The 17924-nt window shown below is 39.3% G+C and overlaps 1 protein-coding gene across 6 annotated transcripts in view; it reads left to right on the forward strand.

Moving 5' to 3' along the window:
• The window catches only part of DENND5B (DENN domain containing 5B), a 209532-nt gene that overhangs the window by 120412 nt on the left and 71196 nt on the right, over positions 1-17924 (forward strand). For all 6 annotated transcript variants that reach the window (XM_079937337.1, XM_079937338.1, XM_079937336.1 and 3 more), the window contains one exon: positions 16876-17063. In XM_079937337.1, coding sequence (XP_079793463.1) covers positions 16876-17063 — 188 coding nt within the window. The remainder of the gene's footprint in view (positions 1-16875; positions 17064-17924) is intronic.

Genomic DNA, 17924 nt, shown 5'->3' on the forward strand with positions numbered 1-17924 from the left:
ACTTTGGTGACCAGCAGTCTTGAGGTGCTCTTTGTTGTCCCTGAATAACTTTTCATTTTGGGGAGCAGCTTTGAAGCTAGTTGGCCCAGCATCAAAATCTGACCCAGCACTCTCTCTTAATTTCATTTTAGCTATTATAACTAATAATAATCAAGGGATTGTATATTTCACTTTTCTCTTATTGGTTTGTATTTCTTTATGCATCCGTTGAAACAATTCCCCAGGAGTTAGGTCCATCAATAAATTCCATCGATAACTTTTACCTTCAGTCATTTATCTCAGCATAGCTGCTGCCCTACACCATGATTGATCATGTGGCCACCCAGGAGTCAAAGGTTCCTCATACCCTGCCCTGTTGCTCATCCTTTCACCTCCTAAACTACATGCTTCTGTGAGCCTGTGTCATTCTACTGAATTCCACATTTTATGACACTAAATGAGAGCTACTTTCCTCCCTGACATCCATCAGATCTGATACCAGCAATTTAGTTCACTTCTGACACGAACAACCTGGAGTTAACATCAGATTCCACAGGTTTAAGGGTTTGATCCTGCAAGACTACCCTCACTTCAGGCACCAGCCACAAATAGGGTGCCCAGGCTACCCACATTTCTGCCCAGCCAACTACAAATTCAGGATTTCCCACGACCCCACTTTCGGGGGGGGGGAGATTTTCCCACAAACCCACTAGAACGACTCACAGAACTCAGGAAAGCACTTTACTTACTGTCACCGTTTACTATAAAGGATACAACTCAGGAACACCCAAATGGAAGACATGTATAGCAGAATGTATGGGGGGGAAGGACACAGCGCTTCCGTGTCCCTCAGGCACATCATCCTCCTGGCACCTCAGTGTGTTCACCAACCTAGAAGTGCCTCTACTTCTTCTTGAATCAATTTGTGTTCCTTTCTGTTTTCTCTAGGAATAATTTTCTTAGCTTTCAGTTTATTGACATAAAGTCTTAATATTTCTTTATCTTCTTAATATCTGCTGTGTCTGTAGTTTTGTCCCCGTTTTCATCCCTAATACTATTTATTTATGCCTTCTCTCTTTTTCCCTTGGTTGTTTTTCCATAAAGTGTGTCAATTATGTTACTCTTTTTTTTTTTTAACATCTTTATTGGAGTATAACTGCTTTACAATGTTGTGTTAGTTTCTGCTGTATAACAAAGCGAATCAGCTATACATATATCCCCATATCCCCTCCCTCTTGCGTCTCCTTCCCACCCTACCTATCCTACCCCTCTCGGTGGTCCATATATATGGGATCCATATATATGGGTTAGCATACGGTATTTGTTTTTCTCTTTCTGATTCACTTCACTCTGTATGACAGACTCTAGGTCCATCCACCTCACTACAAATAACTCAGTTTCGTTTCTTTTTATGGCTGAGTAATATTCCATCGTATATATGTGCCACATCTTCTTTCTCCATTCATCTGTCAATGGACACTTAAGTTGCTTCCATGTCCTGGCTGTTGTAAATAGTGCTGCAGTGAACAATGTGGTATATGACTCCTTTTGAATCATGGTTTTCTCAGGGTATATGCCCAGTAGTGGTATTGCTGGGTCATATGGTAGTTCTATTTTTAGTTTTTTAAGGAACCTCCATACTGTTCTCCGTAGTGGCTGTATCAATTTACATTCCTGCCAACAGTGCAAGAGGGTTCCCTTTTCTCCACACCCTCTCCAGCATTTACTGTTTGTAGATTTTTTGATGATGGCCATTCTGATTGGTGTGAGGTGATACACTGTGGTTTTGATTTGCATTTCTCTAATGATTAGTGATGTTGAGCATCCTTTCATGTGTTTGTTGGCAGTCTATATATCTTCTTTGGAGAAATGTCTATTTAGGTCTTCTGCCCATTTTTGGATTGGATTGTTTGTTTTTTTGATGTTGAGCTGCATGAGCTACTTGTATATTGGAGATTAGTCCTTTGTCAGTTACTTAGTTTGCAAATTTTTTCTCTTTTCTGAGGGTTGTCTTTTTGTGTTGTTTATGGTTTTCTTTGCTGTACAAAAGCTTTTAAGTTTCATTAGGTCCCATTTGTTTATTTTTATTTCCATTTCTCTAGGAGGTAGGTCAAAAAGGATCTTGCTGTGATTTATGTCATAGAGTGTTCTGCCTATGTTTTCCTCTAAGAGTTTTCCTCTTAGAGTTTCCTCTAAGTGTCTGGCCTTACATTTAGGTCTTTAATCCATTTTGAGTTTATTTTTGTGTATGGTGTTCGAAAGTGTTCTAATTTCATTCTTTTACATGTAGCTGTTCAGTTTTACCAGCACCACTTATTGAAGAGGCTGTCTTTTCTCCATTGTATATTCTTGCCTCATTTATCAGAGATAAGGTGACCATAGGTGCATGGGTTTATCTCTGGGCTTTCTATCCTGTTCCATTGATCTATATTTCTGTTTTTGTTGCAGTACCATACTGTCTTGATTACTGTAGCTTTGTAGTATAGTCTGAGGTCAGGGAGCCAGATTCCTCTGGCTGCGTTTTTCTTTCTCAAGATTTTTTTGGCTATTCAGGGTCATTTGTGTTCCCAAACACACTGTGAAATTTTTTGTTATAGTTCTGTGAAAAATGTCATTGGTAGTTTGATAGGGATTGCATTGAATCTGTAGATTGCTTTGGGTAGTACAGTCATTTTCACAATGTTGATTCTTCCAGTCCAAGAACATGGTATATCGCTCCATCTGTTTGTGTTTTCTTTAATTTCTTCATCAGTGTCTTATAGTTTTCTGCATACAGGTCTTTTGTCTCCTTAGGTAGGTTTATTCCTAGGTATTTTATTCTTTTTGTTGCAATGGTAAATGGGAGAGTTTCCTTATATTCTCTTTCAGATTTTTCATCATTAGTGTATAGGAATGCAAGAGATTTCTGTGCATTAATTTTGTATCCTGCAGCTTTACCAAATTCATTGATTAGCTCTAGTAGTTTTCTGGTGGCATTTTTAGGCTTCTCTATGTATAGTATCATGTCATCGGCAAACAGTGACAGTTTTACTTCTTCTTTTCCAATTTGTATTCCTTTTATTTCTTTTTCTTCCCTGATTGCTGTGGCTAGGACTTCCAAGACTATGTTGAATAATAATGGTGAGAGTGGACATCCTTGTCTTCTTCCTGATCTTAGAGGAAATCCTTTCATTTTTTCGCCATTGAGATAAATGTTTGCTGTGGGTTTGTCATATATGGCCTTTATTATGTTGAGATAGGTTCCCTCTATGCCCGCTTTCTGGAGAGTTTTTATCATAAATGTGTGTTGAATTTTGTCAAAAGCTTTTTCTGCATCTATTGAGATGATCATATGGTTTTTATTCTTCAGTTTGTTAATATGGTCTATCACATTGATTGATTTGCATATGTTGAAGAATCCTTGCATCCCTGGGGTAAATCTCACTTGATCATGGTGTATGATCCTTTTAATGTGCTGTTGGATTCTGTTTGCTAGTATTTTGTTGAGGATTTTTGCATCTATGTTCATCAGTGATATTGTCATGTAGTTTTCTTTTTTTGTGACATCTTTGTGTCATTTTGGTAGCAGGGTGATGGTGGCCTCATAGAATGAGTTTGGGAGTTTTCCTCCCTCTGCTATATTTTGGAAGGGTTTGAGAAGGATAGGTGTTAGCTCTCCTCTAAATGTTTGATAGAATTCACCTGTGAAGCCATCTGGTCCTGGGCTTTTGTTTGTTGGAAAATTTTTAATCACAGTTTCAATTTCATTGCTTATGATTGGTCTGTTCATATTTTCCATTTCTTCCAGGTTGTCCATTTTATTGGCATAGAGTTGCTTGTAGTAATCTCTCATGATCCTTTGTATTTCTGCAGTGTCAGTTGTTACTTCTCCTTTTTCATTTCTAATTCTGTTGATTTAAGTCTTCTGCCTTTTTTTCTTGATGAGTCTGGCTAATAGTTTATCAATTTTGTTTATCTTCTCAAAGAGCCAGCTTTTGGTTTAAGTGACCTTTGCTATTGTTTCCTTTATTTCTTTTTCATTTATTTCGGACCTGTTTTTTATGATTTCTTTCTTCTTCTAACGTTGGGGTTTTTTTGTTCTTCTTTGTCTGATTACTTTAGGTGTAAGGTTAGGTTATTTATTTGAGATGTTTCTAGTTTCTTGAGATAGGATTGTATTGCTATAAACTTCCCTCTTAGAACTGCTTTTGCTGCATCCCATAGGTTTTGGGTATCACGTTTTCATTGTCATTTGTTTCTAAGTACTTTTTGATTTCCTCTTTGATTTCTTCAGCGATCTCTTGGTTTTTTAGTAGCATATTGTTTAGCCTCCATGTGTTTGTATTTTTTAGTCTTTTTCCTGTAATTGATATCTAGTCTCATAGCATTTTGGTCAGAAGATACGTAATATGATTTCAATTTTCTTAAATTTACTGAGGCTTGATTTGTGACCCAAGATATGATCTATCCTGGAGAATGTTCCATGAGCAGTTGAGAAGAAAGTGTATTCTTTTGTTTTTGGATGGAGTGTCCTATAAGTATCATGTATGTCCATCTTGTTTAATGTGTCATTTAAAGCTTGTGTTTCCTTATTTATTTTCATTTTGGATGATCTGTCCATTGGTGAAAGTGGGTGTTAAAGTCCCCTACTATGATTGTGTTACTGTCAGTTTCCCCTTTGATGGCTGTTAGCCTTTGCCTTATGTGTTGAGGTGCTCCTATGTTGGGGGCATAAATATTTACAATTGTTATATCTTCTTCTTGGATTGATCCCTTGATCATTAAGTGGTGTCCTTCTCTGTGTCTTGTAATAGTCCTTATTTTAAAGTCCAGTTTGGGACTTCCCTGGTAGCACAGTGGTTAAGAATCTGCCTGCCAGTGCAGGGGATACGGTTTCAAGCCCTGGTCTGGGAAGATCCCACATGCTGCAGAGCAACTAAGCCAGTGCGCCTACAACTACTGAGCCGGTGATCTAGAGCCCATGAGCCACAACTACTGAGCCTGTGTGCCACAACTACTGAAGCCCACACGCCTAGAGCCCATGCTCTGCAACAGTAGAGGCCACCGCAAAGAGAAGCTCGTCTGCCTCAACAATGAGTAGCCCCCACTCGCGGCAACTAAAGAAAGCCCATGTGCAGCAGCAACAAAGACCCAAAGAAGCCAAAAGTAAATAAATTATAAATAAATTTTAAAAATAAGAAAATAAAAAATAAAGTCTATTTTGTCTGATATGAGAATTGCTACTCCAGCTTTCTTTTGATTTCCATTTGCATGGAATATCTTTTTCCATCCCCTCACTTTCAGTCTGTATGTGTCCCTATGTCTGAAGTGGGTCTCTTGTAGACAGCATATATATGGGTCTTGTTTTTGTATCCGTTCAGCCAGTCTTTGTCTTTTGGTTGGAGCATTTAATCCATTTACATTTAAGGTAATTGTCGATATGTATGTTCCTATTACCATTTTCTTAATTGTTTTGGGTTTGTTTTTGTATGTCTTTTCCTTCTCTTGTGTTTCCTGCCTAGAGAAGTTCCTTTAGCATTTGTTGTAAAGCTGGTTTGGTGGTGCTGAATTCTCTTAACTCTTGCTTGTCTGTAAAGGTTTTAATTTTCCATTGAATCTGAATGAGATCCTTGCTGGGTAGAGTAATCTTGGTTGTAGGTTTTTCCCTTTCATCACTTTAAAAGTATCCTACCACTGCCTTCTGGCTTGCAGAGTTTCTGCTGAAAGATCAGCTGTTAATCTTATGAGGGTTCCCTTGTATGTTATTTGTTGCTTTTCCCTTGCTGCTTTTAATATTTTTTCTTTGTATTTAATTTTTGATAGTTTCATTAATATGTGTCTTGACGTGTTTCTCCTTGGATTTATCCTGTATGGGACTCTCTGCACTTCCTAGATTTGACTTACTATTTCCTTCCCATGTTAGGCAAGTTTTCAACTATAGTCTCTTCACATATTTTTTCAGACCCTTTTTTTTTCTCTTCTTCTTCTGGGACCCCTATAATTCGAATGTTGGTGCGTTTAATGTTGTCCCAGAAGTCTCTGAGACTGTCCTCAAGCCTTTTCATTCTTTTTTCTTTATTCTGCTCTGTGACAGTTATTTCCACTATTTTATCTTCCAGGTCACTTATCTGTTCTTCTGCCTCAGTTATTCTGCTATTGGTTCCTTCTAGAGAACTTTTAATTTCATTTATTGTGTTGTCATCATTGTTTGTTTGCTCTTTAGTTCTTCTAGGTCCTTGTTAAATGTTTCTTGTATTTTCTCCATTCTATTTCCAAGATTTTGGATCATCTTTACTATCATTACTCTGAATTCTTTTTCAGGTAGACTGCCTATTTCCTCTTCATTTGTTTGGTCTGGTGGTTTTTTACCTTTCTCCTTCATCTCTGCATATTTCTCTGTCTTCTCATTTTGTTTAACTTACTGTGTTTGGGGTCTCCTTTTTGCAGGCTGCGTGTTCTTAGTTCCCATTGTTTTTCTTGTCTGCCCCCAGTGAGTGGCTTGTGTAGGCTTCCTGGTGGAGGAGACTGGTGCCTGTGTTCTGCTGGGTGGGACTGGATCTTATCTTTCTGACGGGCAGGGCTGCATCCATTGTTATGTTTTGGGGTGTCTGTGAACTTAGTATGATTTTAGGCAGCCTCTCTGCTAATGGGTGGGGTTGTGTTCCTGTCTTGCTAGTTGTTTGGCATGGGGCGTCCAGCACTGGTCATTGGGTTGAGCTGGGTCTTAGTGTTGAGCCAGAGATCTCTGGGAGAGCTCTTGCTGATTGATAATACGTGGGGCCACGAGGTCTGTGGTGGTCCAATGTCCTGAACTTGGCTCTCCCACCTCGGAGGCTCATGTCCGACACCCAGCTGGAGCACCAAGACCGTGTCAGCACACGGCTCAGAAGAAAAGGAAGAAAAGAAAAAAAAAATTTAAAAAAAATAAAAAGAAAAATTAAAAGAAGAAAAAAATAATAAAATAAAAAAAATTTTTAAATAAAAGAAGAAGAGAGCAACCAAACCGATAAAGAAATCCACCAATGATAACAAGCATTAAAAACTAAACTAAGATAAACATAAAAATCAGAAACAAATCAATCACAGACAGCAAACCCCAAGTCTACAGTTGCTCCCCAAATCTACCACCTCAATTTTGGGAACATTTGTTGTCTATTCAGGTATTCCACAGATGCAGGATTCATCAAGTTGATTGTGGGGATTTCATCCGCTGCTTCTGAGGCTGCACGTAGAAATTTCCCTTTCTCTTCTTTATTTGCATGGCTCCTGAGGTTCAGCTTTGGTTTTGGCCCCGCCTCTGCATGTAGGTCGCCCTCAGGCATCTGTTCCCCACCCAGACTGGAGGGGGTTAAAGCAGCGGCTGATTAGGGCTCTCTTACCATCTCAGGCTGGGGAGAGGGAGAGGTATGGTAGTCATAATTGGAATGCGGGGTGGCCTATGGTGGCAGAGGCCGGCATGACATAGCAACAGCCTGAGGCACTCTGTGTATTCTCCTGGGCAAGTTGTCCCTAAATCTCGGGACCCTGACAGTGGCGTGCTGCACAGGCTCTGGGGGGGTTGGGAGGGGTTGTGGGTAGTGACCTGCGCTTGCACACAGGATTCTTGGTGGCAGCGGCAGCAGCATTAGCATTTCATGCCCGTCTTTGGGTCTGAACTGATAGGTGCAGCTTGCGCCCTTCTCTGGAGCTTGCTTAGGCAGTTCTCTGCCTTCTATGGGCACACAGGGAAGGAATCCCCTTTCCTAGCGCACCCCGAAACAATGGTCTCTTGCCTCTTCGGCAGGTCCAGACTTTTTCCTGGATTCCCTCCTGGCTAGCTGTGGTGCACTAGCCCCCCTTCAGGCTGTGTTCATGCAGCCAACCCCAGTCCTCTCCCTGCGATCTGACCACCAAAGCCTGAGCCTCAGCCCCCAATGCCCACCTGTCCTGGTGGGTGAGCAGACAAGTGTCTCAGGCTGGTGAGTGCTGGTCGGCACCGATCCTCTGTGCGGCAATTTCTCTGCTTTGCCCTCTGCACCCTGTTGCTGCGCTCTCTTCTGTGGTTCCGAAGCTTCCCCCCAACTGCCCATCCCACCCCCATCTCACGAAGGGGCTTCCTAGTGTGTGGAAACCGTTCCTCCTTCACAGCTCCCTCCCACTGGTGCAGATTCCGTCCCTATTCTTTTGTCTCTGTTTTTTCTTTTTTCTTTTGCCCTACCCAGGTATGTGGGGAGTTTCTTGCCTTTTGGGAGGTCTGAGGTCTTCTGCCAGCATTCAGTAGGTGTTTTGTAGGAGTTGTTCCACATGTAGATGTATTTCTGATGTATTTGTGGAGAGGAAGGTGATCTCCGCGTCTTACTCCTCCTCCGTCTTGAAGGTCCCCCACTATGTTATTCTTTTTAAACTTTTACCTTTGTTTGTACTCTCTTTTTTATCTTTGTTTTCTGTTTTATTAATTTCTGGTTTTGTTTTTTACTTCCTTTGGACCCATCCCACCCCCAGTATTAGCATCTTAAGTATTTGAGTGTTACGTTAGTTGCATCCCACAAGTCTTAGTATCTGGTATTTTCATTATTCAATTCTAAGAATTTTTAAATTTTCATTTATTTTGACCATTTGCCTTTCTCCCTCTTTTTTTTTCTTTTTTGCCTTCTTTTGAAATAATTGAAACGTTTTTTCTCATTGCAGTTTTTTAATTTAATTATTGTAGGTGTTATATGCTCTGTTTCTCTTTATTAATGGCAAACTTTGAGATTTTAACATGAACACTCAGTGTTATGTTAATCAGAATCTTTAAAATACAGGTACTCTAAAAATGCTTTGACTCCTATCACCCCCATCATGGCTTACTTGTTATAGTTGTTCAAAATTTTGATAATCCCTCAAATTAGGTATATTTTATGTACTTGATTTTGCTTAAAATTACTCATAATTGCCATTTTAAAAAAGATTCACATTCGATTTTGTATCTTAGGTGTTTCTTCTGGGATTAGTCTCCTTATTCCTAAAGTGTATCCTTACAAGTTCCTTAAATGAGGTGGCATTGTCTATTAGATTTCGTTCATCTGACAGTGTTTTAAATTTGTCCTTGTTTTTGAAAGATGGTTTCATTGGATATTAAATTCTATGTTGAAAGTTTGTTTTTCCTCTCCCTCTTTGCACATTATATTCTACTGTCTTTTGGTTTCCATTGTAGCCATTGAGAAGTCATTTATCACAATCACTCAAATTGTCATTCCTTGGCCAGAAATCTATTTTCATTCTGGCTATATATATGATTTTCTGTTTGTCTTTGGTGTCCTGTATTTTGACCGTGATTTATCTAAATGAGGGTTTCTTTATTTGTCCTGCTTGTGATTCATTGTGTTTCCTGAATTCTAGGGTTAATATTTTTCACGTGTTGGAAAATTCTTAACCATCTTTCTAAATTTTACTTGCATCTGTCTTTTTTCTTTTTTATCCTCCTGAACTTTAATTAAACGTGTTACTCTGTCTTGCTCAGTCTTCCATATCTCTCAACCTCTTTTTCTATCTCTTTGTCTCTGTGCTGTATTCTGGTTGCTTTATCTCCCACCTTATAAATTCTCTTTTTATCCATGTTTAATCCATAGTTAACCCTTCCTTTGACATTTTAATTTCAGTGGTCCTATAAATAGTCTTACTCCTAATTCTTCCTTTAATTTCCTTAAACGTATTAAACATACGCATTTTATATTCCTTCTCAGATAAATTCAATATCTCATGAGTTGAGGATTGAGGGTTTATTCCTCCAGGAAGGGTTTGTATTTTCTTTCACCAGGCACTTGAATTCACTGGCAACACAGGTTTACTTTAAGTTAAAATTCTCACTCTTAGTCTTTCTTTGGGCCATACAGATAACACGAGAGCCCCCAAACATCCTTGAAAACCAGCCAGTAGGTAGGAATTCACAGGGAGGCTTTTTTCCCCCTTCGTCCCTGGGCCTCGGCCAGGGCCAGGACAGACTACTTTCCTTGGCAATACAGATTTTGGTTTTGTTTTTTTCCTTTCTACAAGTTTTTGCCCTTTTAGGTCTAGCTTTTTACAAGAGGATCTACCATCTTAATTCCAGCCCTTCTTGGACTTTGTCCCTCAACATGCACAGAGGTAAAACCAAAGCTCTAGGCCACCTTAGATCAGTAAACACTCCAAAGACAGCCAGATGTTTGAGTTTTACCACACTGGACTCTTGCTCACATTTTGTTCCCAGCCTCCAATGACTTCCCTTATTTTTATTTTTTTTTAATTTATTTATTTTATTTATTTATTTTTAACTGCATTGGGTCTTCATTGCTGCGCACGGGCTTTCTGTAGTTGAGGCAAGCGGGGGCTACTCTTCGTTGCGGTGCACGGGCTTCTCATTGTGGTAGCTTCTCTTGCTGCGGAGCACAGGCTCTAGGCATGCGGGATTCAGTAGTTGTGGCTCGCGGGCTCTAGAATGCAGGCTCAGTAGTGGCGCACAGGCTTAGTTGCTACGCGGCATGTGGGATCTTCCCAGACCAGGGCTCGAACCCGTGTCCCCTGCATTGGCAGGCAGATTCTTAACCACTGCGCCACCAGGGAAGCCCCAACTTCCCTTATTTTTTTTGGCAAATTCATAGTCATGTATTGGATGTTATATAGCTATTTTATTTACCATTTGTAGACTAGTTTTGGAGTCCTAGTCTACAACACTGCCGTAAATAGAAATGTTTAAAAAAGATCACTGAACTAAAATTAAAATGAACAGATTGAGTGTGACAGTTATTACAGAATGTAACAACTGCTAGGCATATTAATGTAACTACTAGTAATGTAAAATAGGAAAATAATCCAGATCTTTTTTCTCTTTTACCAACAATTACCAATTATATCTAACCTACGTTAAATGATTTAAGTACATAGTATGTGCATAAATACTTTGTTTTAACCTTCATTGAAGCAATAAGATACTACTTTTCACATATCCTCATGAGTGTTAGGAAATTATATTTTTATGAATGTATAGATATATATATTTATAGGAAGCTATATTTTATTTAAAATTATGAATTAAACAAGACCTTTTAATTTAGAAAACAATTCTCAATGAATATATAGTTCATTGCCTATTTTGCAAGCCTATTTGACTTTGAAACATATGTATACTTTTTTAAAAAGTCATCTCATATCAAATAAATCCTTTTCAAGTCAGATTCAAATTATTTATTCTCATAGATCCATTTTGGGGGGATTCTACTTCCCACAGATTATTTCCATATAGATTATTTTCAGCAAGTTTTAAAAATTGTGATAAGAGGGGCTTCCCTGGTGGCACTGTGGTTAAGGATCCGCCTGCCAATGTAGGGGACACGGGTTTGAGCCCTGGTCTGGGAGGATCCCACATGCCGCGGAGCAACTAAGCCCGTGAGCCACAACTACTGAGCCTGCGCGTCTGGAGCCTGTGCTCCGCAACAAGAGAGGCCGTGATACTGAGAGGCCTGCGCACCGCGATGAAGAGTGGTCCCCGCTTGCCACAACTAGAGAAAGCCCTCGCATAGAAACGAAGACCCAACACAGCCAAAAATAAATTAATTAATTAATTAAAAAATAATAAAATAAAAGCTCCTTTAAAAAAAATTGTGATAAGAAAAAAAACCCATAAATTTACCATCTTAACTATTGCTTAGTGAAAAGTTCAGTAGCATTAAGTATATTCCCATTGTTGTGCAACCAATCTCCAGAGCTTTTTTCATCTTGCAAAGCTGAAACTCTATACGCATTAAACAATAACTCTGCATTTTGCACTCCTCTTAGCCCCTTCCTGACAACCACCATTCTTCGTTTGTTTGTATGAATTGACTACTTTAGATACCTCATGTAAGTGGAATTATACAATATTTGTCTTTCTTTGACTGGCTTATTTCACTTAACATAATGTCCTTAAGGTTCATCCATGTTGTAGCATATGTCAGGATTTCCTCCCTTTTTAAGGCTGAATAACTTTCCATTGTATGTATATACCACATTTTGTTTATCCATTCATCCATTGATGGATGCCTGGATAGTTTCCACCTTTTGGCTACTGCGAATAATGGTACTATAAACACAGATGTACAAATATATCTTCAGCACTCTGCTTTCAGTTCTTTTGGGCATATACCCAGCAGTGGAGTTTCAGCAGGTTTTTAGTACTTAGCTGCTTCCTGCTGCTGCCAAACACACTTTGGTTTTCCATGTTGATAATATAGATATACTTTTAATAGCTTCAGTATATTTCATTATATAACTGGCCATAAATCTAACCCTTTTGTTAGTTACTTAGGGTATTATAAATAGTTTATTGTTATAAATGACACTTTATACATCGCGTCCATGTACATATGTTTTTGTATATTTGTGTGATAAATTACTAGAATTGCTGGGTCAGATGATCTGTATATTTTTTAAGCTTTTGATAGATACTGCCAAGTACAAAGCTCTAGCAATTTATGCTGCCTTTATAAGGCAATGTATGAGAATACCCTTTTCTCCACACCTTTGCTGTGATTTTCTTTTTAATCTTTGTCAATCTGATTAAAGCAAAATGTAGCTCACTTTTCAGCCATCATCGAGGGTGATTTTTTTTTAATGTTCATTTGAATTTGTATTCTGCCTTTTGTGATATCTTTGTGAACGAGGAAGATAAGCTGAATTATGCATGGGTCCAAGCCCTCAAAGCCAGCCTGGCTCAGTTAGTAACCAGTCACTGCCTCGAGTTAGTAAATGTATAATCTTTCAGCTGCATCAGGATGTTCACCAGAGGTGTGCTGTACACCACCATCCTCACACCTCCACTGGCAGTGCTTCGCAGTATGTAAACCCCAATAATCATGGCCTTTTCATGGGGCATTGCACCACCAGGCAGCGCTGGACCTGCTCTGTGTCACTCAGCCATCTCCTCAGCCTGCAACATGGGTCCTGTGCCCCCAACCTCAGCTCCAGCCCCAGGCCGCTGGACTGTCCCCAGGGGGCTGACCTTATTCTCCACAGTGATGCTGGTGGACAGGGGCCGAGACCCGGGGATGAGACAGTGGAGGCCAGGCCATCTCAGAGTCTTTGCCTGTGCCACTGCTAGGCAAATTTTTGGCAGTATGTTTTATTGTATAACGTAGGCAAGCATAATGTCCAATAGTTTTATTTCATTTTACATGTCCTAGATGTTAACATATTAATTTCTTAGTACACATTCATTGATCACTCACTATGTAGTAGGTCCCGTACCAAGTGCTAGAAATTCTGAGATTAAAAATATAGTCATTGCTCTCCAGCAGGTGAAGGTTAGCAGGGAATAGTGGAGAGATATATGAACAGATAATTATAATTGAATTTTAATAGTTTTAGTGAGAGGAATAATTAGTGTGATGGAAATAGAGGTGGGGTACTGTGGAAGCATGTGGAAGGGACTCTCTTGACGATAAGTATTCAGAGAATGCTTTCCAAAGGAACCATTGCCTAAGGAAAAAGTGGAACTTAGCCAGGTACTGCAAGGGGAAGAGATATTCTGGGTAGAGGGAAGGGGTGTACAGAGGCACAGGGACCTGTGAAAATATTTCATGTTCAGTAAATGAATTTTAAGCAGATAATGTGACTGTATATGTGGTGGTAAGAAATGAGGCAGGAAAGGGCCAAGTTATGAAGAGCCTCATACGCCGTGCTGAGGCATGTCTTAAATGTGGAAACTTATTACACATTCCTCACTTTGAGTATCAAAGAAAAAATAATTTTCCAAATTATTTAAATTTTTAAAAACATGCTTAAAGAAGAAAACTACCTTTTATTTCTTGATTCAGTTAAAAAGAATTGTCTTGTTTCTGCTAAGTAACTGCATTATTAAAATGTGTATGGCATTTAAACCAATCTTGAGAAAGCAGAACTGGAAAAAAGAATAGACATAGAACACCCACAAGTTGGTGGAATTGTGGTGAAGGAAAAATAAACCATGTGTATCAGTCTTTCATGTCTACTAGAAGAGGGGAAAACATATAATTTATTTTCACTTCCCAAGTGAAAGTTTACCATAATCAAAGCAAGAAAATAGCCCAAGATGCTGGTTTCCATTCCTTAAAGAATCTGTGTTTCCTTTGAGATTGAACATTTTCCATCAACAGCAAATAAAGTAGCCAAGCTGCTAGGGATTTGATATGACGGCTTAAAACCCTCTGCCTTTCAGGATAGGTCCAATCACGAGACAGATTAAACCACACAGTAATTTAAATAGAGGAATGTAATAAGAAGAATTGTTAAACTATAATAGGAAACTATAAAGACATGAAGAAAACTCTAAAGGGTACCCTAGGAAGGACAAACTTGGAAGGGGACCCACTTCCCAAGGCTGAGGTTCATATCTCACTGAAGAAAGTGTGGTGGCAGCTCATTGGATGGTGGAGGTCAGTGGGTTGCCTGGGCCAGAGCTGATCCTCAGTCACCAGGCAAGCAGAAGACAAGACAAACCTCCCAGGTCCAAGTGAGCTGTGGCTGGTGGGCAGGCACACAGAAGTTGTCAGGGCGCCAGGTGGCTGTGTGAGATATGAGTGTGCCGTGTCCGCATTAGGAGGGCCCAGTCACTGAGGCTGCCCACTCTGGGCGTGTGGCCGGGGAAGTGGGACACCAGATGTCCTCACATATCCACACCAGTGATCAGCCATGCAGAAGGAGCAAGAACACACAAAACACTGCACCTTGCCCACTACACTCCAAAACCAGGGAGGAGAAGCGCTTCCTCCTGCAGTGTCTCTCTGCTGTCCTCTCTGGCAAAGTTTTCTGGTGTGTTCACTATAAAAGAGAACATGCTTACGGTCCAGTCCATTTTCATAGACCACCTATGGAGTGATTTGGAGCTCAGTAAATAGATCAATAGATAACTGGCACAGGATCTGACTGTTTAAGACCCTGAACCTTTCACCTGTGTCTGGCTTTTAAATGAGAAAGAAATTAAAAAGCCCCTGACACCCAGGAGCTGATCTAGCTCTCAGCTCAGCCTCCCTGTCACTGTAGACTGATTGGATGCTCATAGCTGAGCCACGTTGCTCTGTAGAGCATAAACGGTCTCACGGGACCATCCACTCCAAGCAAGGTCACTGTGCAACCCACAAAATACCAAACACCCTCTTCCCTCAAGCTGCCTGGTATTTGTTTTTTTTTTTTTTTTTGCGGTACGCGGGCCTCTCACTGTTGTGGCCTCCCCCGCTGCGGAGCACAGGCTCTGGACGCGCAGGCTCAGCGGCCATGGCTCACGGGCCCAGCCGCTCCGCGGCATGTGGGATCCTCCCGAACCAGGGCACAAACCTGTGTCCCCTGCATCGGCAGGCAGACTCCCAACCACTGCGCCACCAGGTAAGCCCTGCTATTTGTTTTTTAGAAGTATTCCTGTAAACAGGTTTTCACCTAAAATTTTATAATGAATCAAATAAGGAAAATTATAAATACATGTAGGCTATGGATAGCTGATGATTCATGACCAAAATCCCATTGTAGACTATTAAAGATAGTCATTTACAGATTATAAAACAACACAAGAAAAAATTTTAATGGAAAACATCCTGCTTTTGCGTGGTTGGGTGTTCTTTGAGTTTGATATGAACGAAGTAGCATCGGATCATTTCCCTTAACCTTTTTAAAAAGACTTCCCCAGAGTCTTACTCCCCCAGATTTTACTGTATTTGTGCACAATAAATCCTGTGAGAGAATTATTACAATTCCACAGTATCCATTCTGAAAACCAAACTTTTTTTGGAAACTCATTTATCGGCAAAATCAGATCTGAACCAAAGTGACCCTATTTAAGTTCTTTGAGTATATTGGGACACTCATATAGTTTGCTGCAGAAACATTAATGTATTTGATTATAGGGTGCTGCCCTGGATATTTCAAGTATGTGTGGTATGCACAATATTACCTTTCTAAATTAAAAAAGAGAAAATCTGAATTCTGAAACACGTCTGCCTCTGAAGGTTTTTTTTTTTTTTTTTTTTTTTTTTTGCGGTATGCGTAGCATCGGCAGGTGGACTCTCAACCACTGCGCCACCAGGGAAGCCCTGCCTCTGAAGGTTTAAATAGGGATATAGACATATGTATGTATAGCATCCATGGCAGAGTGGTTTTAGAGGGCACTTTATTTGTAGCTATGTGAGTTGATGAATGTTAACTAAACTTATTGTGGTAATTTATTTTGCTGTTTATATATATATCAAATCATCATGTTGTACACCAAATGTTATATGTCAATTATATTTCAATAAAACTGGGGGTGGGGTGAGAAGGCACTTTAATACTGTGGACAGTTTTTAGTTTTGATAAATTAGTTCATGTAAACAAAACACAACAAAAAAACCAACCTCTAATTTTCTGGTAGCTTTCACTTTGTCCCTAGATTTGAGTTGGAGGTTAATGTAGGAAGTGTGACTATGAATGCATATATCTGTTGACTTCTTGTACCCACAAAATGAAGGCTAAAATAAATATAATAAGGATACCTATAGGCTATAGCCATGATCATTTATACAAGAAAAACAGAGCCTCTGAATTGAGGATTGCATAGATATACATGTATATAAAAAGTGATCAGTAGCAATATTCTTACACATTTTCAATGGGAGAAGTGCCAAGAGCAATTTTATTAGTTCTTATTTGCTTTGCATTTTGAGGGAACGTCAATACACATACCAGTGTTTTCAGAAGCAAAAAGCTTAATGATGTTTCCCACCTACTCATACCCCCTTAAAACCATTCAATGAAACCATTTAACTCTTTAATTATGGTGGAATAGAGCTGACCTCTTTTCTGCATGGTCATGAAGAAACATTTTACTTATTTATTAGCACACGAATTTTTTCTGGAAATTCATATTTTCAAGCTTAATGCAGTGATTATGTTTTGACTTGTAATCTTCCCTACCATTTTTGTTGTTGCTGTTCTGTACAGATTATCAACGCCTGATGACTGTGGCGGAAGGCATCACCACACTTCTGTTCCCATTTCAGTGGCAGCATGTTTATGTGCCCATCCTCCCTGCTTCTCTGCTACATTTTCTTGATGCTCCTGTCCCTTATCTGATGGGCCTTCAGTCAAAAGAAGGAACTGACCGTTCTAAGCTAGAACTTCCTCAAGAGGTAAAAACTTACAGTGAACGATGAAGCACTTGCTGTTGTTGATTTAGGTCAAGCCCACTTTTGTTAGATAGCATTGTCTTTGTCTGAACTGAGTCTCTGGCTATTCTGCATCTTCCAAGTAGGTCTAGGGCAGAGACTCAGCCATAGAATGCAGATCCTGATTCCTGATGATTATTATATGACATAGTCATTAATTAAACATGGATCAAAACAGGACAGTGGCAAATTTTCACAGCTGTAAATTTGTGAAGATGGAGCAGTAGTAGTATTATCTAGGAGCTTTATTATTTTAATAACATTTTATTTCTTTTTCCCTATTCCTGTTATAAATTTTGTTTTTAAGTGGTACAGCCCAATTTTAACATCCTTCAAATTATTGTATTAATTGAGGTGAATTTGATTCTTGACCTCTACCAAATGAAAAGTAACATCTTTCAGCAAGCTAGGGATCATGGAAATATTAAATACTTTAGCAGTCTGTTTTCAGACGTAAGGCCAGTTATCAGCTTTTTCTAAATGTTAGCTTAGCTCTCTGGTTGAGATAAAAATTCTAACCCTTAGCTTTTAGTCTACCTTAAGATTACTGTGCTTTCTGTGTGCTATATTTTCAAATGTTGTTTCAGAAGAAAATAAACAGGAATTCTTGAAAGCATTTTGAATCTAATTTTTAGCTGTTGTTAATGGTACTCAGAATTGAAATGTAAAGCCTTTGAATTGAAATATTGATGAGAGTGCCATGGCCTATTAAAAAACATAAAATGGTTAATTACATTATATTATTCGCTGTTTAATTAGCACCTTTCTTAATAAAATCTTTCATGCTGTGCTTCACTCTTTTTTGTTCTTATTACCCATAGAGAT

Source organism: Stenella coeruleoalba (genome assembly GCF_951394435.1).
Source record: "Stenella coeruleoalba genome assembly, chromosome: 11".
Taxonomy (NCBI): Eukaryota; Metazoa; Chordata; class Mammalia; order Artiodactyla; family Delphinidae; genus Stenella; species Stenella coeruleoalba.